Source organism: Dermochelys coriacea, chromosome 1 (genome assembly GCF_009764565.3).
Source record: "Dermochelys coriacea isolate rDerCor1 chromosome 1, rDerCor1.pri.v4, whole genome shotgun sequence".
Classification (NCBI taxonomy): domain Eukaryota; kingdom Metazoa; phylum Chordata; order Testudines; family Dermochelyidae; genus Dermochelys; species Dermochelys coriacea.
This window is the reverse complement of record NC_050068.2, coordinates 131,937,447-131,959,690: the sequence shown is the minus strand read 5'-3', so window position 1 is coordinate 131,959,690 and position 22,244 is coordinate 131,937,447. Positions and strand designations below refer to the sequence as shown.

The window sequence follows — 22,244 nt, the reverse complement described above, 5'->3', positions numbered from 1 at the left end:
GTCATTATTGCAACATATAATGTCTGACACCTTTAAAAGACTCCTGCAGAAAATAAAGTAAAACAGCAAATCATTGCTGCTTCTCTTTAACAGGTTTAATCTGCCTCTTTCCTTTGGAAAGCAGAGTCAGGCAGCATCCAGCACTCTGGTTGTCCATCAGGAGCTTACCTTTTCACTATAAGCTTTAGAGTTTTGTGTGATCCTTTCACCAGACAGATCGCCTCTTGTCTGAACCCAGAGAGGCTCACGTCATTGATGCTGACAATTTCGTCTCCAGCCAGTAACTTGTCAACAGCTGCAGCTTTGCTCCCTTCTTCAATCTGAAGAAAAAGCAATTCAAAAAGGCAGAAGAATTGAGAACAAATAACTACTTCATTTTTTTAAAAAGATAAAGAAAAAAAACATTCATTGTGTTTTTTGGAACTACATAACAACTGGGTAATTAGTAATACATTGAGGTGGTTAAAATGCACACAAATTATTTGCTTGTTAAAAAATATTCAGAGCTAAAGTAATGCCATAGAAATAAGCATTATGATGAGGGAGAGGGAGGACATGTCTACACTACGGGTGCTACAGCAGCTATGCAGTGGCAGTGGTATAGCACAGATACCTCCTACAGCAGTGGAAGGGTTTTTAATCATCAAGGTAAGTAATCCACCTCCGCATGCAGTGGTAGTGACCTAGGTAAGTTGATTTAATTTTGAAGCATAGACTAGGCTGGAGAAAAGAGGGGAAGAAAGGGCTACCTGGAGCAAAAGGCTGCAACACTAAAATCTAGGGCCTGAAAAGTTTATTTCACATAGCTATGACACTCAGGGGCCTGAAAATGTCTCACCTCTGAGCGCTGGAGTTACACTGATCTATCCCCAGTGTAGGTGCATCTAGGTTGAAAGAATTCTTCCATTGACCTAGCTATTGCTGCTTAGGGAGGTGGCTTGCCTACATCAATGGAAAAACCCCTTCCATCGCCGTAGGAAGCGTCTACACTATGGCATTACCAATGCATAGCTGTAGCCATGCCACTGTAGTACAGATGTGTTCCTTGGTGTGAAAGTCAAGGGTACCTGTGATTTGAGTTTGACAGCCTCACCTCTGTTCAATGCTTGGCCAATATAGTTAACCATGCTTGCACAAAAAAGCCTTGGACAAACACTTTAAAATCTAGATTTCCAGATGAGCTAGCTGATATCACCACCACAACCACCATTACATTCCACCCAAAAGATGTTTGACATGCTGTAGTAACCAAAATATTGTGAAACTAGTTGTGTCTGGGAAATATGAACTAATTTAATTAATCAGGTGTCTAACTTAACTAATTTCTAGGATTATAAGAAGGTATTTCCTTTAAGAAAACAAGCATTTTACAATGCTTGATAGAATTACCCAGCAGTTGTGGCCGGGAAGAGAGAGGGAGGTGTGAGAACCAGTAAGGAAAGACTGAATATATCACATGCCCAGGTAAGGTGGCCATTCACAACGTATGTCAATGGAAGGTATGTACTGCATGCACCCTTCCTGGACTACAGAAAATGTTACTGGTCAAATTTTACTCAAACTATTCATAATATTCAGATTGATAGGCGATAAAGTAAGAGGAGTTAGTATTTGACAATTTCCGTCAAAACATAAGAGATAAACCTAGTAATAATTATAGATATTGTTAATCTTAAAAAACAAAACAAGAGTTTGATTTGCTGAGTACTGGCAGCTCCCATTAACTTCAATGGTAGTTGTAGGTGCTCAGCTTTTCTGCAAATTAGGCCCTTGGCTTCCTTAATTTCTTCCTTTCTCTTTTATGTACACACACCACCATCCCCCTGGTCACTCACATCCACAATCTAGGGATAATTTTTTACTCTTCCCTCTCATCTGCTCACATACCGTATCCAAATCTTGTCACTTCTTCCTCAACTCCTAGATCTGCCATTTTCTTTCCATTCTCAAAGCTAAATCTTTCATTCAGGTCCTCTTTATATCCCAACTCAAAATACCACATCATCTCTGGCCTCCCCTTCAGTCCATATAAAATGCAATCACTAAAGTCCTAGTTCTTGCATGATCATGTCATTCCCCCTTTGAATCTATCCCTCCTTTAGTTCATAATCCACTATTACAGCAGATTTGTCATCACCTTCAAAGCTCTCTATAAAATCCTCCCCCTCCCTGCTTATCCATCTTTGTCATGCTTAGTGTCATGCCTCCCCAACCCAAAGAGCTTCTGCTCTTCCAGTGTTCCCCAGCCTCCTTCTTGCACAATCATCCCCAAGCCTTCCTTCATACTGTCCCCTATGCATGGTACGACTGTCCTGAGTCCATCCGCAAGGCCCCTAACCTGGCCACACTCAAGGCCCTCTTGAAAACCTACTTCTGCTGTGCTGCCTAAAGAGAATCTAATTGACTTGTATAAAAATTCCATACTAGCTGTTCCTCATTCCATAATTTGTCTACCAGTTCTTAGATACTGAGCTCCTCTGCACAGGGCCTGTACTCTCTTGAAATCTCTGGAAAATCCTAGCACATCACAGGTATTACCATAAAAAAAACAACGTTTTACATTCTACTATATGCAAAAGCAGGCTAAGTCATTTATTACATAATTAGTAAAAAAAATCCGACATATTCACAACTTATCTTCCACAATACAATCAACAAAGAGGGCATATGGATCCAATACAGTTCAGGAGTGGATATTCGAGACTTTGTTTATAAAGTGAAGTTTTTTTTAAAAAAAGCAATGCTTCAACAATACAGTTGTAAGTAAAATGTTAAAATAAAGCAATACTTCTTGGAATGATGAGAGTTAACATGAGGATTGTCATGTTGAATGGTCCCTTAGGAGATGTGTTAACTACTTATGCTAAACAATCTGTTTCACCTTGTATTTAGCTGTGACACTGAGTACTTTTTCCAGACCTGAAGAAGAGCTCTGTGTAGCTCAAAAGGTTGTCTCTTTCACCAACAGAAGTTGGTCCAATAAAATACCTCACCCCACCTTGTCTCTTCAAAAATGTTTAAGTAAAAAATGATGCACTGAATATTTAGTATTTGTAGATCTTTCTAAAACAGTGGTTATTTTTAAAATTACTTAACAATAGTAAAGTAGATTTCAAATAATATCTTTTTAAAAATATAAATAATTAAAATTCAGGTAGGTTTCCACATCCAGATACAATTAATGCACAATCCACGACCCACAACTGCCAGGGTATTATCCAAATCTCATGGGTTCACTAAAAATTTAAAATCCACTTCAGTTGTATGGTGGAGTGGAGAGCAAGCGAGTAGAGACGGATATCACACTTCCATGCAAGCGAACAGGTTAGGAGATCAAGGAGCCAGGGATGGAAATACATAGTTGCTTATAGGCAACCACAGAAGAGAGTCACAAGTCAATCAAAGCTAAGAGAGGGGATGAGCACCTGGGGTTTTATGAATCTTGACCCTTCCAAAAAGTAGTCTCAAGTCCTTTAAGTGCTTCACTGCATTTCTGGATTACCTTAAATGATATGGATTTTGAAGCCTGAAGCATGGTGAAGCATAGAGCATGGGGAAATGTTAATGAAAAGCAGTGGTGAATCACCAGACCATGGAGCTGAGGATGGAGGTCAACCCGGGATGAATAAAAATTAAGAGGTATAATCTACTGTGGTTTGAAGAGTTTTAAGCAACATATTTACATGTAAACTACTCGTGGCCCTTAAACTCCTGGCAAGGTACTGGTTCAGCCCTGAGGGCTGGAAAGACTTTGTGCCACTGGGTTATAAGCAATTTGAAAGTCTGAGCCTTAAGACCTTGACAGTGTCACTTTTTAAGTCCCGTCTCCTAGGGTTTCAAGGAATTTTCATTGTTCTCAGCAAAGCTATTTGTTTTTTCTTCGAGCTGGAAATACACTGACTGACGAGAGTATTCAGTTACCCCCTCTGAGTTTTCATTTCAGCAGGGGAACTGCACATTCCACATAGTGTAAGCCTTCCAAAGAGACTTATGGGCACGTCCAAAATAACATTAATCACAACTGAAAAATGAGACTGAGCTGAAGCACCCCTGACAAATACTGGAAGTGGGTCTCTTCACATGTTGTTTCTAAATTAGTTGCAGATAAAAAGAATAAAACATATACATTCTTATACAGTAACAATCCTTCTGAGCTAAAAGGATTAGTGCATACATTTTCCCTGATGGTTTGAACACAAATCAGTGAATGTGAGTATAAACAACATAATTCCATTCAATTATGTATTTGTTGGTCCAAGCATGAGTATTTCCTAGGGGGAAAAATACAATCCATTTTAATTAACTAAAAAACTGGTTTTTTTAACCAACCAAGTCTCTACGGTAAAGCTCCTAAGATAAAGGCTCTACCAGCAACTGAATGCAAGTAAAATAACTATCTAAAAAAAACCCATTATACCTCTTTTCTCCTACTATTGCCATTCTAATTTCCTTGTCTTTGTGATTTTTGATTTTATTACTTTCATCATATTATCTATATACCAGATGTACTCTCAGCTATATCAGCCTGTTTTTGGATCTACCCTACCCGCCCAACAGACACATTTAGAACTCTCTCAGCACTGCCAAATGCCCTTGTGAAAACTATTATGTAATTTATTCTCATACTGCAAATACACACACACATGCAAAAAATGTATTCACACAAAAAATGTTTCTCCATACACATCCTGATAAATACGAGGAACATCAGGACAAAAGGGGGCTGGAACCATTTCTGATTTACACACAGTTCTGAACATGATGTTTCCTTTTGTTTTGCATTCTTTTTTTTTTATTTTGTTTGTCAGACTCGGAAGAAGATTTTCTCAAAAAGGAACAGGGCAAGTGGGGTAAGCAAACCTAGCAGAAAGTTTAGAAATGATGAAATGCTATGTATTTAGATCCAAATTTTAAACCCTATGTGCCTCACCCCACATAAAATGTTATTTATCCTAGAAATTGAGCTTGATATTCGTATTTGAATTTCAAACAATGTAAATATTGGACAAGAAAGCCTTAAAAAAAAAGTCAGTGGGAGGCTATACAATTGGATCTGGCAAGAAGAGCTAACAAAAACATGGCAATATTTAATGCCATATTGGACTACAATCAGCCAACAGCCACGACGCAGTGTGAAACAAGATGAGAACAGGTAGAGATGCAGACACCTATTATAAAAACCCCTTTCTCAACCCTCAACCATACACAGGAATTTAATATTCCTCCAAATATTGTGCACTTGCAAGTTTTTCAGTGAGACAGAGAAGAGGGCCAGGTAAGGCAACTGGTATCTGTACTTTGCTATAAATTAAAAAAACACTTAAAACATCAAACCCTCTTAATTTGGATGCAGTTATATCAGTAAAAGGTGCTTTATAGTGGTTTAGCTATTCCTATACTGGTAGGTGCTTTATACTTGTATAATTGTATCTACCCTATGGGCTGTATTGGTATACTTGTATAGAGAAAAAAACAAAAAAAAAAAAAGAGTCACACCCTAACTGAAACAGTAATACCAATACAAACTGTGTGTGCAGTCCAGGCCTAAGAGACAAATGGAAATAGTCAAGAGCAAATTGTCCTGGCAATAGACTTAAAAAAAAAATCTTCCAAAAATGCATCTTCCCCAATGTCACCCAAAAAACTTTAGAGAATGGAGTATGAGTGGAGGGTATGAAAACTCTCTCAAAGTTCTCTCATTAAAAATATTGTCCGAACTCTGATATACTGTCTGTTCCCATGGAAAGAGATGCTGCAATTAATTTCAGGAAGCATAAGGTAAAGGAACAAACTAAGCATGGGCACCGTGTGTATGTTACAGGATGGTAAGTTCTTTGTATTTCTCCTTCTTTGGAGACCTTCATCCCACTCCACACACAGGAATATTCACAGTAAGATGTACCACATATTCAAAGGATACTCTCAAACCTATATCCCAAGTTAGTAACACATAAGGGAAAAGGAAAAAGTTGATTATGTAGACATTTAAATTGATGAAGCTTGACAGAGATGCAAGAGTCCTAGAATGTGACTTTTAACTACTGTTTTCATCAGCTTTCATTGATTAACTTTAAATACCCACATTCTCGTAGAAACACCTGTATAAACAAGCAGGAGGCAGGATGGGGAAGTGCAGCATCACACACTATCTAGTTTCGTTTAGAACAACATTGTATCAGCGACTTGTCCTTGGAGAGTCCTTTCTTTGGGGGAGGGGAGAGTGAAACAGAAAAACACAGGGAAAATAGCCCCATTTATCAGGACTCTGTTATCAGCAGTGACCCCATGAATAAAAATATGCTTTATCACCCAAACAAAAAATAGTTTTGTGTTGGCTGGTATGTTGATTATCTGTAAAAATCCATTAGATGCTCATAGTACAGTGACTCTAAAAAAGTCAGCTAATCAAAGAAAAAAACACCAAACGAAATCTCTGGAGATAGATAAGTAAAATGAAGCAGTGACACACTGATTAACTCAATGCAATGCAGAATGAGGAGAAAAAATCCTTTATAATTAAAGCTTAGTATGCGTTTATTAGGCCTGGAACTATACCATAACAATTCCACATCCTGTTACTGCACACTGATATGCACTGAATATGCAGTGTGGGTTACATCCAGATTTGTAGTAAGTAGGTACATCTACCAGTGAAGTCTACAAGTCAAATGCAGGAGAGACTAGTGGTGGTGTAAATTACAGTAAGTGAGTCAGAAGACGATGTGTTTGTGGTAAATTAGTGTCACTGTTCAAATTCTATTTATGTACCTATATGGCACTGACTTAGTATCCAACTGTCTCAGTCTTCAATATCGTCACAACACCCTGTAAGGTAGAGAAATACTGTTATCCCCATTTTACAGATAGAGATCTCAGGAAGAGAGACTGAGTGCCCAAGGTCACACAGGAAGTGCGGCAGAGCAGGGAATCAAAGACAGGTCTCTGAAGTACCAGGCTAGCGCCCTAACCACTGGACCATCCTTCCTCTCCAGTTCCTCAGACTGGATATTCATTCCATTGCAATAGGATGGAAAGAGGATTATTTAGTGGAGAGAGGAGAGAAGTGTGTGTAAGACAGGCCTGTGGTTTGAGTACATAAATGGTGCAAGTTGGCCTCACCAGTGTTATCAGCCAGTTGATCACCCAGTGCTGCTCGCAGTCCTTGTGGCAATAGTCACAGGCTATTTTGACTGGTAAAGAGCAGCTGTAGGCAATAGCACAGCAATTCTCACATACTACATTTACTGAGAGAGCTACCATGATTATGAAAATCAGACGTCCACAACCAACGTGTAGAGAAAAGGGGGGTAAAACAAACAAAACAATCTTCGTTTACATATCAGTAACTGTAGAACATTTCTGCACTGTGGCTCAGAATTTCGTGCCCATATAACAGCATTTACCCACAAATTGGAGAAAAAATCATATACTGTGTGTAGACTGTTTTTTAATGTATACATCTACCATTAATGTGAGTGATAAAAGGGTAATTCCTTAATCTGTTTCTTTTCCAGCCCAAGTATACAACATGCAAAAAGGGAACCACATGCAGAGAGCCTTCATGCTATAAGCTCATGTTCAGCTAGGTTAAACACACTGTACTACATCTACTACAAAGAAATCATTGTTAGTCACCTTCTAAAAAGCTAAAAATATTTCTGGAGACGTTCACAAGCAAGACCACCTTTGTATAGTTACACGTCACCAAGAGGCAGCACTTAACAGTCTGTATTCAATGACATAAATATACCCTCTCAAAAGTTGCTTTTTACAAATGTTTGAATATTTCATTAAAAATGAACCACTAAGTCTGCTTTAGTATTTGAGTCAATGGCCACTAAGGAACCGATCGTTGGAAGTTCAAATACTTCCAACAAACAGGAAATTCTAAAAATGCGCAGCTTGCCCATTGATAGATGCTTAAAAATCTTACACCTTCCATGCATAAAATCTAAACTGGGTATATAATATTCCCAAATAAATTGTTGAATTAATGGTTTTGAAGTCGTATCTATGAACCCCAGTAACAGCTGGGCTCCTCTGGAGTGACCCAGATCACAAAACCCAGGCTGAAGCATGAGAGCTGGGGACAAAGTAACTTCTGTAAAGGGGATCCAGCTATGGAGCAATCTCCCAGAAGGGGCAATCAATTCGAAGTCTACCATCTTAAGTGTTGCAAAGTCTTCCTCTTTGAGAAAACCTTTTACCAGGTTAAGGGGTGACAATCACCATCCGTAAGGATCTATGCACGGAAATTTGATAATGGAGGACTCTTCAGTCTAGCAAACAAAGATATAAAAGGTTGAATGGCTGGAAGCTGAAGTTAGACAAATTTCAGATGGGAGGAGGGATTTAACCATCTGGTTATTTAACCATTGGAAGAATCTACCAAGGGTGGTGGTAGATTCTCCATCACTGAACATTTTAAAATCAAGATTGGATGTTTTTCTAAAGGATTTACTCTAGTGCATAGAAGAGTTAAATCAGAGAAGTCCTAGGGCAGGTGTGGCCAAACTGTGGCTCGTGAGCTGCATGTGGCTCTTTTACAGTTAAACTGCGGCTTGCAGAGCCCTCCACGTACCCTGCCCCATTCTCCACCTAGCAGACTGGGCGGGGGGAGCTTGAGGCTTCTGCCCTGCAGCAAGGTGGTGGTCCTAGGGCCTTCTGAGGTGGGGAGGAGGAGTTCCTAAGGGCTTTAGCCCTGCAGGGCTGTGTTGGAGCAGAAGCCCCATGCCCCAGCAGGCACCACCCCGCAGGGCAGGTTGTGCATCTTGTGGCTCTCAAACTTCTGAAGATTACTGTATGCAGCTTGAAGGGTGTGATGCTCTGTATCTCGGGGGAACACCCTACACCCCCATGTTCATCTTTGTAAAATGATTGTGTGGTATCCAGTGCAAAGTTTGTCATGTTGGGTGTTTTTGGCAGGCTCATGATGCATTGAGCATCTTGTTATAGTGATGTTATAGATTATCATTTCATGTAGTTATAGTTATGAGGCTGAAAATGTATCCTCGTGGTTTAAAATAAAAACTCTCCAAGAGCACACCTCATCAGGACAAGTAAGGGACAAACCCAGCCCAGCCTCACAGGAAGAAAGGACGCTGGCCTAGGCAGCAACAAAAAAAATCTGTTAGACTATCGAGAGAGTCACCTCCTCTTCCTTTGGTCAGTTTGGAACTCTGATAAGTTAATGCTCACCTGACTCTGAAGCTGGGGAAGGAGGGGGCAAAGCCAAGAGGGAAGAAAGGACATGATAAAAGGGGGAGACATTTGCCATGCTTTCTCTCTCTCTTCCACCTCCATCTACAGACACCACACCAAGTGACTGAAGCACTGATCAAAGGGGAGAGCCTGGCTGAAGAGCAACTAGCCAGCCTGTGGTGAGAAGCATCTAAGTTTGTAAGGGGACTGAAAGTGTTAAGCTCAGCTTAGAAAGCGTTTTGCTTTTATTTCATTTGACCAAATCTGACTTGTTATGCTTTGATTTATAATCACTTAAAATCTGTTTCTTTATTCTACCTCAAGGAGTGCGTTTGGTTTGAAGCATGTCAGACACTCTCCTTGGGATAACAAGCCTGGTACATATCAATTTCTTTGTTAAAGTGACAATCTCATATAAGCTTGCAGCGTCCAGCGGACATAACTGGATACTGCAAGACGGAGGTTTCTAGGGTTGTGTCTAGGACCGGAGGTATTGGCTAGTGTCATTGGCTTGCAAGTAGCTGGGAGCAGCTTACATGCCAAAGGCTGTGCATGAACAGCCCAGGAGTGGGGATTCTCACAGCAGAGCAGGGTAAGGCTGGCTCCCAGAGTCAAGGATTGGAGTGGCCTAGCAGATCACTGGTCCAGATAACACCAGAGGGGAACGTCACAGAGGATCAGTAAGTTTGGCCACTCCTGTCCCAGGGCCTGTATTATACATTGGTAAGGTGATTACAATGGTGCCTTCTGGCCTTGTTTCTATGAATAAGCAAAACCCACAATTCAAACACCCTTTACATTCATGCTTCCTCTCCCCTGCCAAAAAATAACCTACCCGAAGCAGAGTTCTGATCCCATAAAGGAAGAAATGCCAGCGACTTCATGAAGTCTGTTAGACAGGGGCCATCTTTTTGTTCTGTGACTACAGCACCTAGCACAATGAGGTCCTGCTGCATGACTGGGGCTTCTAGGTGCTATCTCAAAACAAATAACAATATTAAAGACCTTGTTATTGCTTTTACACAAAAGGCAGTCAGATACAACACTCATGGCTGACAGTATAAAACACTCCAAGAGAGATAGGTATACAGTTAATAACTTGGATACTCTGCCAAACAAATCACTGAAAAAATATGTTGCAGCTTGGTGCTGGGCCTTCCTGCAATGCTGTTGTTTAAACTATGTGATTTAGAATACAGACTTCTGTGAGCAAAGGCAGTATGTCCCTTTGTGTTCTGTACAATGCAGAGACACTAACTGAGCTGAACAAATAACATAGTTCCCTAAAAAACGAACTTTGCAGGACAACACATTTAATTTTGAAAGGGGGAAGACTTTTCACACAACGATATATCATAATCCCTCATCTGACTTTAAAATACATATTGGCTAATATTGAAGAAGAGGAGACCTCTGAAAATATGGCACACAGAGCAAGGAAACTGACTGCTGAGTATCTAATGTAAGATGCTGTTGATTCCAAGATGATCAGATGTTTTTCAGAACAACAGGTTCATATGCTTCCAACTATAAAAGCCAACAGTGGATTAACACTGGTTTAACAGGGTTTAAAAGAGCACTAGATAAATTAATGGAGGTTAAGTCCATTAATGGCTATTAGCCAGGATGGGTAAGGAATGGTGTCCCCAGCCTCTGTGTGTCAGAGGGTGGAGATGGATGGCAGGAGAGAGATCACTTGATCATTGCCTGTTAGGTTCGCTCCCTCTGGGACACCTGGCATTGGCCGCTATCGGCAGACAGGATACTGGGCTGGATGGACCTTTGGTCTGACCCAGTATGGCCATTCTTATGTTCTTATGAAGCCATCATGGACAATAATATACAACAACAAACACCTGTATAGTACGTTTAATGTTTGTAAAGGGCTGTGAACATGATCTTACCAATTCTCACAACAGCATTATGAAATAGATAAATGACTTGCCCAAGTTACCTACCTCATATGGGCATTGCTGGGGTTAAATGGTTGTATAGATCTCTGATGAAGGGAGCAAAAAGTGTGTCATATAAATGCCAAATATTGCTATACAACACAGAATGATGTGAAAGTCATGATGTGTGTTTAAAAAAAATAAAGAAGAGGAAGAAGATAGAGATGATCACTTTCAAAGACGAGGCAATTTTACAAGTTAACATTCCAGAATGAAGAAAGACTGCAAATCATCAAGGTCTGTTCAGGCACAGTCAATCTGAACAGCAGTTTGTGCCAAGCAAAATATAAGGAGTTATGTTAAGTACAAAATTCAGGTTTTTAGTTAGAACCTAAATAGATCGTGACAAGGTTTGTAAGTCACAAAATATCATCTGACTTATAGTATTAAACTTTAAATTTAATAAAGAAATAAATTAACCAGTGCCATAATGGCATCAAGAAAAGAATACACTACCTGGCATTTGAACTATATATTAAAACCTGCTTCAAGTTGTGCTGCATTACGGGCATGTTTACTGTTAGTAGTTTTTGTTTGTTGTCTAGTTATTAAAGTTCTCCCTAGATTCAGTACAGTTCAGGTTCTGAATTTTAGTGAGAGTCTTCATAAACTAGTTGATGAAAGAGGGTCAAAATCTGGTCAAAAGTGGTGGCTAAGCTTCTTGCTCTTCCAACAGAAAATACCTTGTACATCCCAAGTAAGCTGTTTTATTGATGGAGGCTGAACAGCTTCCCATAATAAGGCATTTTTACGTGTTGTAAGGTAAGAGCATTATGATACCTGGTGAAACATTTTTGCTGCATACTGGAAACACCAAGACCAATAGTTGTAATACCTAGGGATGATGAAGGTTTGCATTCCTCTCAACATAATTTTTGTAATGCAAGTCTAATAGCTTTTTTTTGGCTTCATACACACACACAGACTGTGCAGCACAAGTCTTTCTGAATTTTGGATTTCTGACAATTAGGACTCAGGCTCAACTGGTATGCAGATAACTGTATAGGCTGATCTACATTCCTTTTAGAATACTGGAAAAAGATATGGTATCTTACGTTTATTAGGCAGTTCCACCACAAATTGGTCTCATACTATTTGTTTCCCAGACAATACCAAGATCTATAGCTCTGGCCCGCTTCAGCCTAACTATTCTTTATGTGGTCCTTCCAGCACAGTATTTCTATTATAGAGAGCTTTTTCTGCAGCTACCAGTGTATCAGTAAATCAAATACCTTTTCAAAATTCTGACTCAGATTCTCTTTTATTCCCTGAGTTACTAGAATGGAATGTCTCATGGATTTATACATACAGGTAATTCCCATTAAGCTGAGTCTTGTATGCACTCTATGAAAATTTTGAATTTGTAATTTTGAAAGAACTGAATAGGTTTTATTCTGATTTTTAATATCTTCAGACCTGTGGCCCAAACTGTCTGATATTGCTGGGTGTAGCCAGACTTGGAGACCTAGGGAGAGACTTGTGTTTATGTTTTCCAGTAGCGGGGCTCTTTTCCAAGGTCTCTTGCTGTATCTAGAACCATGTATGCATTTGCTTTTAAATTAGGTGGGGTTATGCTGTAAAAGTAATCTCAGTTTATTAAACCCTTCTCAAATTAATTAGCTGGTCTTTTCAAGCGGTCAGTGCTCAGGTACAGAGGTTAGAGAAGGGAGGATAAGCCACAATAGTAAAAGTTGGACAGATCAAGTTTCCTTTCTTCTGCTGACAGGATTAGTGTATTATAATCAATTCTTGGGTCTCTAATGATCCAGAGGAAGGATGACAATAACCAGTTGAAGCCATTTAAAGAAAACACGGGTAGCAAAATAAGGTAGAGAAGTAATCTTTGGTAGGATTAATATTGTATTGGGCTTCCCCTCCCGCACTACCTAGGTGGGTGTGGATTGAGAAAGAGAGAGAGAGAGAGAGAGAGAGAGAGAGATTGGGGCAATGAGAACTGAAACTGTTCTTTTTGTGGATGGTGCTTCCTGCCACCAACTCTAGCAAAAGCAGCTGCTGTTGTGTAGCCTGTGTTAGGAATCTGGCTGCTTTAATGTTTGTTGAATTTTTAGACAATGTAGTCTCACCTCATTCCTCCAGGCACCCCTGATGCTACAGTATTTTTATAATGTTAACTCTCCCAAGCAGAGTTGTTGGAAGAGGTGGCCATTTAGCCAAAAACTAATAGATGTTTTCTAGTGCTCACCAATTAATTATTTTATATAGTACAGCTCTAGCACTAGTTATGTTTTTTTGTTTTTGTTTTTTTAAAAAGCATAGAGGGAAATTCTTTACTGGGGCAAGTGTCATGTATAGCAAACCATTTCTGTTTTGTCCAACTTTGTTTTTAACCCTGATCATTAAGCTAAAAATTTGATAGTGTGCAAATAAAGCCAGTTTAGAGGTTTAGAAAAAAATCTCCCCTGCAACTTCCAAAGGCACATACTGGAGTTGGGCTCCGAACTCCATCTGAGTGTGAAAAACATCTCAACATATGGGGTGAAATCCTGGCCCCAGTGAAGTGTTGCCATTGCCTTTGATAAGACAAGGATTTTCACCTATGTGATTTTATTGTACTTCTCTTCCCTTATAGAAGACTATGATTGGGGGAGGGAGGGAAGGCAGGGAGGGATTTCTAGATTTGCAATACTCTGTGTTCTTTTGGTCTGCTTTGCTACTTTTTGCTGGTTGGATATTCTAGTTTTCACAAGATTTGTGAGTCAGGTATACAGCAGGTTAACTGTATAAAAATTTTGGGCTTTTTTTTTTTTAATGTGAAGAAGAAAGGTTGTTTGACCAAGTTCAACTGATTACTATTGCTATATCATTTCTCCTTTGTTGGGGGCCTAGAACATATTCTAGAGTCCCAAAACTACACAGAGCTTCATGCAGCATCAAGGCCTTAAGCAATGTGAAGAAGTAGATTTTCCCTACTACAAATCCTGATTGGAGGCTAGGAAAAAATAATGGTACAATTGCAAAAATGTTAGATAACAGATCTAAAACACTGCAGAGTTATCTCAAGTTATCTACACTCAAGTTAACCCATTTTAAGTGAGAGCAGCCAAACTGAAATAAACACACGAGCTGCTCTGTTCACACTAACACTCACCTCATTTGTTTGGCACTAAGACTTCTGGGGGCATATCCCATGATTCTTTGCACTGTAGTAAACTAAGCCACTCTATCAATTCTTTCCTAGTGAACTGGGGGAGAACTTGTCTGTTCTTTCTTCATACATGGGGAGAATTATGAGAAGGCAACCAGGACTAAGGGCACTCGAGTGAAGCTAGTATCATCCACACTACAGAATGGCCATGTTAGCAGCTGACGAGTTGTGAACGGAACTTGGTATTAGGGGTAACACTCAAGTTACAAAGCAAGTTAACTCTCCTGTGAAGACCTAAGATTTCCATTTCAATGAAGATTTCCATTTCAAGTTACAGGTCTATAAGGAACATTTTCATAGACTCATAGGACTGGAAGTGACCTTGAGAGCTCATCTAGTCCAGTCCCCTGCACTCATGGAAAGACTAAGGGTATGTATACACTACCTGCCGGATTGGTGGGCAGTCTAGATGCGATAAAACAACCCCCGAGAGCTCTCCCATCGACTCCTGTACTCCACCGCCGTGAGAGGTGCAGGCGGAGTCAACGGGGGAGCAGCAGCAGTCGACTCACCGTAGTGAAGACACCGCAGTGAATAAGTGCATTGTTCACTTAGCTGAAGTTGCGTAACTTACATCTATCTCCCCCACAGAGTAGACCAGGGCTAAGTATTATCTAGACCAGGGGTGGGCAAACTTTTTGGCCTGAGGGCCGCATCAGGTTTCTGAAATTGTATGAAGGACCAGTTAGGGGAGGCTGTGCCTCCTCAAACAGCCAGGTATGGCCCAGCCCCTGCCCCCTATCTGACCCCACCCAGTTCTCACCCCCTGACAGCCCCCCCCCAGGACTCCTGCCCCATCCAACTTCCCCTGTTCCCTGATGGCTCCCTGGAGACCCCTGCCCCATCTACAACCCCCCTGCTATTGGTCCCCTGACTACACCCAAACCTCCCACCCCAACTGCCCCCACCACCCCATCCAACCCCCCCGTTCCTGACTGCCCCCCTGGGACCCCCTCCCCATCCAACCACCCCTTCTCCCTGACCGCCCCCAGGCCCCTCACCCCTAACTGCCCCCTGCCCCTAACTGCTCCCCACCACCCCATCCAACCCTTCCTCTCCTTCCTGACTGCAGGGACCCCTGCCCCCATTCAACCCCCGTTCCCCGCCCTCTGACTGCCCCGACCCCTATCCATGCCCCTGACCACCCTCCGAACTCCCCTGCCCTCTATCCAACCCCCCCCCCACGCTCCCTGCCCCCTTATCGCGCTGCCTGGAGGACCAGTGGCTGACGGCATGGCTGCACCAGGACAGGCAGCCGCGCAGTACAGAGCACCAGGTCAGGCAGGGCTCTACAGCCCCGCCGCCCAGAGCATAGCACTGCGTGGAGGCATGGCTACAGAGGAAGGAGGACAGTGGGGGAGGGGCCGGGGGACAGCCTCCAGGGCCAGGAGCTCAGGGGCCAGGCAGGAGGGTCGGCCCGCGGGCCGTAGTTTGCCCACTTCTGATCTCGACCATTTCTGACAGGTGTTTGTCTAACCTGCTCTTAAAAATCTCCAATGATGGAGATTCCACAGCCTCCCTAGGAGTCCTGCTGGGTTTACATATTGATATCACCCAAATCTTTATAGGAGTACATGTTACATACACAATAATATACACACATTTTTTCTTGTTGTTTTTAAAATTATAGGACCAGATCTGCTAGTGGGATAGCACAGCAATATTCATTGACATCAACTGAATTCAACAGACCTGTACCCCATCTACCTCAGCTATGGAACTAGCCCACAACATTTAAAATGATCTTTGCCAGCAAGACAGCACTTGTGAATAACACTTTCCCTGTGTTTGAGAGTACATTGGGAAAAGAAAGAAAAGGTGCCAAAGCAACAGATTTCAGTATCAGATTTCCAAGGGCTTAATATAAAATTATTAGAAAGCAGATTACTTTTAAGAGTTATGGATAGTACCCTGAAACCAAACTAGGTTAATACTGACTTTAAAAAAAACACACAAATCTATAATTCCCATAACATAAAAAAATAAACCATATGTGGAACTAAGTCTGAATCTCTTTGAATGAGGAAAAAGGTCCTAAGGAAAATATTTATTATTTTAAAAAGTCTACTTACAGAAAAAAGTTTTCAGCAAACGTGTCTGGGGGGAAAAATTTTAATTTTAAGAACTGGGTGACTTTAAAGAACTGTGTTATGTTCCTGAGCACAAGGCAAGCTTCCTTCTACTATTAAGAGTATTAATTGGTAATACTATTCCTATGTGTAGGTATTATCTTACACTCAAGCCTTTCATTCCTCTTCTAGTGGAAAAAGAAAACTACTTCTTCTTCAGGATGATTAACTAGATTAGAAACTGATGGATGAAGCTTTTCAATTATATATCTAGTAAAGAGCACTACACTACCTCAGTTTATTAGGAGGGTTCAGACTATAAGCAACACTGAGCCAGAAAAGATAGTGATCTAGCAAATAATATGTGCCCTCCATGGCAAGGATACAAGTAAAGAGGTTCATTAACTGATAGAACTACGGTAACATTTCTTCATCTGCCCATACCCACACTATTTTTAAAAAGCACCTAGATGTCATGTGCTTACATTTAAGATATTGGTTTATTTTTACCTCATAATTTTTCTTACACAATAAAAGTTTTTATATATATTTTTAAACCCATCTCGTTTTCAAAACCCCACAGAAGTTCCTAGCATTGTGAATAAACAAAATGACTACAATCTCCAATTCAAGCAATCTGCATTCTTTCACAAAAATAATCAAAATCATCTTTAATCTGCAAACCTAGATTAATTTTCCCACAAGTCAGCAGCTAGTCAGTTAGATTCCAACATGGAGAAAACAATCTTTCAGATGTGAAGAAATAATTGGGTAAAAAAATCCAAAAAACCAAAAACAACCCTCTTATTCTTATATGTCAATTTATTGATGAAGGCACCAAACATTGTACCATGGTATCTAGGCACCTGTTAAAAAAACTCTAAGGGTTTAAGAAGAAGCCTAAAAGCCCCCTATTAGCTCTAACCTTCAGCCCCATTTGCTTCCAAGAGAAAGTCCACCAGCACAGGTCACTCTTATCCTTGTTGCTGTCCTGAACCACAACACATTTCTCTCTATCTCATTGCCTCTCACTCTGGCCTTTTAAGGTTGGCAGTGTGATGGCAGGCTCTGAAATACAGTGAACTTGTGGATTTATGTTCCCGAAAATCAACATGCTGGCAAACTATCAAGTTACATGGCTCATGTAATGTGGCATAATCACATTGTTCAGGGGGCCATGACCATAGTCTTACAGATAATTGGTCAGTCTTATGTCAGACACCATTGGTCAGTCTTTCAACATCCTCAGGGATAACATTACACATACAACTATTACATATTCAAACACACAGTGCAGAGGATGTTGAAAGAGTGTATAGTAGGAAGTGTGGGTCACAGTTTCTTTGTAAAATGCATAAAAGGAATTTTCATATATTATTATTATTATTATCATTGGTATTAGCATGTACAAATTGCAAGAGCAATGGGATGTAAGTTACCTTAACTGATTATTTCCATTTTTTTTTCAAACCTAGGGATTTTTGAAGTGATATGATCCTTTCCTGTAGTTTGTATAAAGTTATATTAATCACAGGAGCAACCTAATCTATAAGTTACTAAATTGTGTTGAAATATTTATAAATCTACAAACATGCAGTTTGTTCCACAAATGGGTCATAAAATAGTACCATGTAAGGTCCTTGGTACAGAGATTGTCTTACTGTATATTATTCAGTACCTGGCACAGTGGAACCCAAATCTTGATGTTGGAGTCCTTAGGTGTTACCATAATATAAGTATTTTAATAGTAATTCTATCCCCAAGACTCTGAAAATTGCCAGATTTCAATGACTCAATGAAGAATTCCCCACCCCAAAAACATTACAAAAAAATCTCTGGCCTCAAGTCTGGTTCAACAGAATGGAAATAAAAAAGACCAGTTTGTATATTATCCTACATATGGTTTAAAATGGAAATATTTCAATTTTCTTGTATACACATTAAAACATTTGGGAGTGCACTCTAATTGCTCTGACGTAGGTTTATTTGACATTCTCACTGTGCTAAGGAGAGAAGAAGATGCCCCAATAAAGTAATTGGGGAGAAGGAAGTATGGCAGACTATCTAATCAGATATGGTATATCTTTCAGTGCTTGTAGGGATAGTTCTGTAGTTGAAAAGGCAAACTGTCTATTTGCTTTTCAAATATTAAAATGTCCAATTAATATTTTAAATCTTTAGGGACTAAACATGTGGAAATTATTTCAAAGTTATTTGGGTTAAATTAGTGTAACAAAAAAACCCCAACCTCTGGAATACAAAAAACCCTCCATTTTGTTTAAACTTCACAGGAGTATATAAGACAAAAGATACAAACAAACAAACACTCCTACTATGGAAATTTCATACCATAGCGCAAAGCCTAATATAACACAAGTATTTGTTTTGGTATCATACCTGGAGTGCATTACATTAGGGTTTTTACGTTGGCTTGCAACAACAGCTACAAAAATCATTTCCGCTATATTTAAAGTGAGAGCACATTTCTATTAAAAAAAGCTGGCAGTTCACTTACACCTAGAGCCTCTATGTATAAGAATGATTTGCCAGAGTTCAGGCTCGATCTGTGCAAATAACTAATTTTTTAATCAGCAATTCCAAAACAAAAATAAAAAAAAATTTTTTAGATCAAACCATAATGAAAATGTTTTAAAATTTTTGGCAAATCAAAAAGTAAAAAATATTTCCTTTTGGGTCTAACAAAATGTTTCATGTTGATACTTTCAAAACAAAAAGTTTTGATTACAACCACTTTAAAGGGTTTTTGCTTAATTTTATTTAAAAAAATAAAAAACTTTTTTAAATGGTCAAAATAAATTTTTGTTTTCCCAACTGAAACAGTTTAGCAAAATACACATGAAGTTGCTATTCCAGTGTTGCTCAATCTGCATTCTCATCTGCAAAAAGAGTTTGGCCAAAAAAAATTCGCTCAGTTCTTGTCCACATATAGTCCAGCTCCAGTGCACCGGCTTACTTAACAGGAATGGCTTTTAGTGTATACCTTGCAGAATGACTAAGGAAAGCAAGAAATATATAACTCATAGGAGATGATAGTGACATTGAGACTTACAAACATCGTGATGTTGTCTAGTTTCCAAACTGCATCCCTCTCTTACCACTCAAGAAAGATCTCGGAGTCATTGTGGATAGTTCTCTGAAAACATCCACTTAATGTGCAGCAGCAGTCAAAAAAGTGAACAGAATGTTGGGAATCATTAAGAAAGGGATAGATAATAAGACAGAAAATATCATATTGCCTCTATATAAATCCATGGTACGCCCACATCTTGAATACTGCATGCAGATGTGGTTGCCCCATCTCAAAAAAAAAAAAAAAAAGATATATTGGAATTGGAAAGGGTTCAGAAAAGGGCAACAAAAATGATTAGGGGTATGGAAGAGCTGCAATATGAAGAGAGATTAATAAGACTGGGAGTTTTCAGCTTGGAAAAGAGATATCGGGGGGGAATATGATAGAGGTTTATAAAATCATGACTAGTGTGGAGAAAGTAAATAAGGAAATGTTATCTACTCCTTCTCATAACACAAGGACTAGGGGTCACCAAATGAAATTAATAGGCATTGGGTTTAAAACATCAAAAGGAAGTATTTTTTCACAAAATGCACAGTCAACCTGTGTAACTCCTTGCCAGAGGATGTTGGGAAGGCCAAGACTATAACAGGGTTCAAAAAAGAACTAGATAAGTTTATGGAAGATAGCCATTGATGGACCTATTAGCCAGGATGGGCAGGGATGGTGTCCCTAGCCTGTTTGCCAGAAGCTGGGAATGGGCAACAGGGGATGGATCACTTGGTGATTACCTGCTCTGTTCATTCCCTCTGGGGCACCTGGCATTGGTCACTGTGAGAAGACAAGATACTGAGATAGATGGACCTTTGGTCTGACCCAGTATGGCTGTTCTTATGTTTTATATTCATCTGACTTATGTCCAGATAATAATGTTTATCATGTATCCATATCTATTTGGTTGAAAAAAATATCTGAAGTGGCTCTGATACTGTATTGTAAGATCAATATATAAACCAAATAAATAAGAGGTGAAATAAAATAACCTAGAATCTATCAAGCAGTCCACTTTTAACTCCCGATTTACAACTGACCCCACAGGGAGCTATTTGAACACATGCCAAATCTATGCAATAAGTTAACGTACTTCGTGCTGTACAAGGGCTACTTTCACATAATTCATTCCCTTTGTTTCAAATCAAAAGCACTGCAAAGAGTACAGAGAATTTGATTACAGATTGCTTTTACTGATACATTCCAAAGGAGATTAAGGAGAAAGCAAGGTCAAACCCTGCCTTTACTTAAAATTCATATTTGTCTCTCTCTCTCACACTCACACACACACACACAGAGCACCAATGATTAACTCTTGTTCTCTCATTTGAGCAATATAACTCAAGTGACCTGCTTTAGCTCAGAGCCCCAGTAGGGCTAGACCCATATTTCATCTGTTTGGATGTTGTCAGTCTAGAACCTTTTCTGTATTGTTGACTGCCTTGCAGATACCAAGAACTGAGATGCCTTCTGTCCATGTTGTTATTTATTTCTATCACAGTACAGCCTAGGTATCAGGCTCCACTGTCCTCAGCACTGTACGCAAAGTACTTGCAATCTATACATATAATGGCAAACAACATGTGGAGAAAAGAGACAGATGGAAGGAATGACAAAAGAAACACGGCTGATTAACTGAATAAGTTGAAGTGCCAGCACACTGACTACCTAGACAATTTAAATTTCCTGGTGCCTTTTTCAGCTTCAAGCTCTTGTGCTTTTAAACACACTGATTTTTTAAAAAATTATCCCTTCCTGCACTATAGGCATCGACACCTGTCACTGAGGTAGTAAAGCAATGAAGCCAGTCATTAACATCCTGTCATCACCACGGCACTGTATCAGGATGCCCCTGCACATCCCAGCCAGAAGTAGTGAGACAGAGGTGGTCAGAGGTTTTCTTGTTTTTAGTAATAGGGCGTTTATTATCTCAGAAAACAGGTACCACAGAGACCAGTTCCTCAAAGTGCTCTGCGAAATAAGACACCAGTTTCTTCAATATAACAGTAAAGTCACCCAAAAATGTTCCTGCACTCCCTTACAGGAGCTCTGTACAGGCTTTACTCCACAGCGATCTTCTCATTCCAACAGGCACCACTCTCCTCTCTCAGGGCTGCCCTATCTGGCAGTGTCTGGGAAGACCCTACCAAAAAACAAAAAAAAAGGACACAGACTCCTCCCCTTGCCTAGTATGCCATACACTGCCAAGAAAATGACAACCACCCACATACAGCATTCCCAGCATCTGTTCCCTCACCATGTCCAACACCAGAAACTAGATTACCCAGACTCAGGAAAGGGGAGCCCTGTACCACCCTTCTCTCAGGTCTACAACTTCGGCCTAACACAGGGGAAGAACAAGTCTAGCTTGTACTAAATATTGTCCTTTCTTCCCAGAGATCTTTTCCTTCTTGACAGGTTGCTTTGTCACACACCCATGACACCAGCTGACAAGTCTACACTGAAATTCTTGTTCTAGATCTACAGTGGCACACCTATGCTTGATCTGGCTTTTCACTTGAAATAGAGATTCACTTGAAGTTTGCTTTTTGTAGGATATCCATTGCCTTAAAATCCATGTACTGTCCACCATTTAAACACTCAGCAACTACCAAAATGTAGTTACTAGAGCTGGATGAAAATTTTCTTTTGAAAATATTTCAATAGAAAAAGGCCTTATTTTAAAAATGAAGGATTTTTGCAGAAAAAAATCTATTTTTCAATGAAAAAATCAAAATAATTTTTTTATCCTCCTCTCTTTTCCTATTTTGCCA

At 39.9% G+C, this 22,244-nt stretch overlaps 1 protein-coding gene across 4 annotated transcripts in view; it reads right to left on the bottom strand.

Annotated features, from left to right (window-relative positions):
• Positions 1 to 22,244, bottom strand: part of SHROOM2 (shroom family member 2) — a 182,669-nt gene that overhangs the window by 118,418 nt on the left and 42,007 nt on the right. For all 4 annotated transcript variants that reach the window (XM_038386783.2, XM_043500823.1, XM_038386784.2 and 1 more), the window contains exon 2: positions 169 to 320. In XM_038386783.2, coding sequence (XP_038242711.1) covers positions 169 to 320 — 152 coding nt within the window. The remainder of the gene's footprint in view (positions 1 to 168; positions 321 to 22,244) is intronic.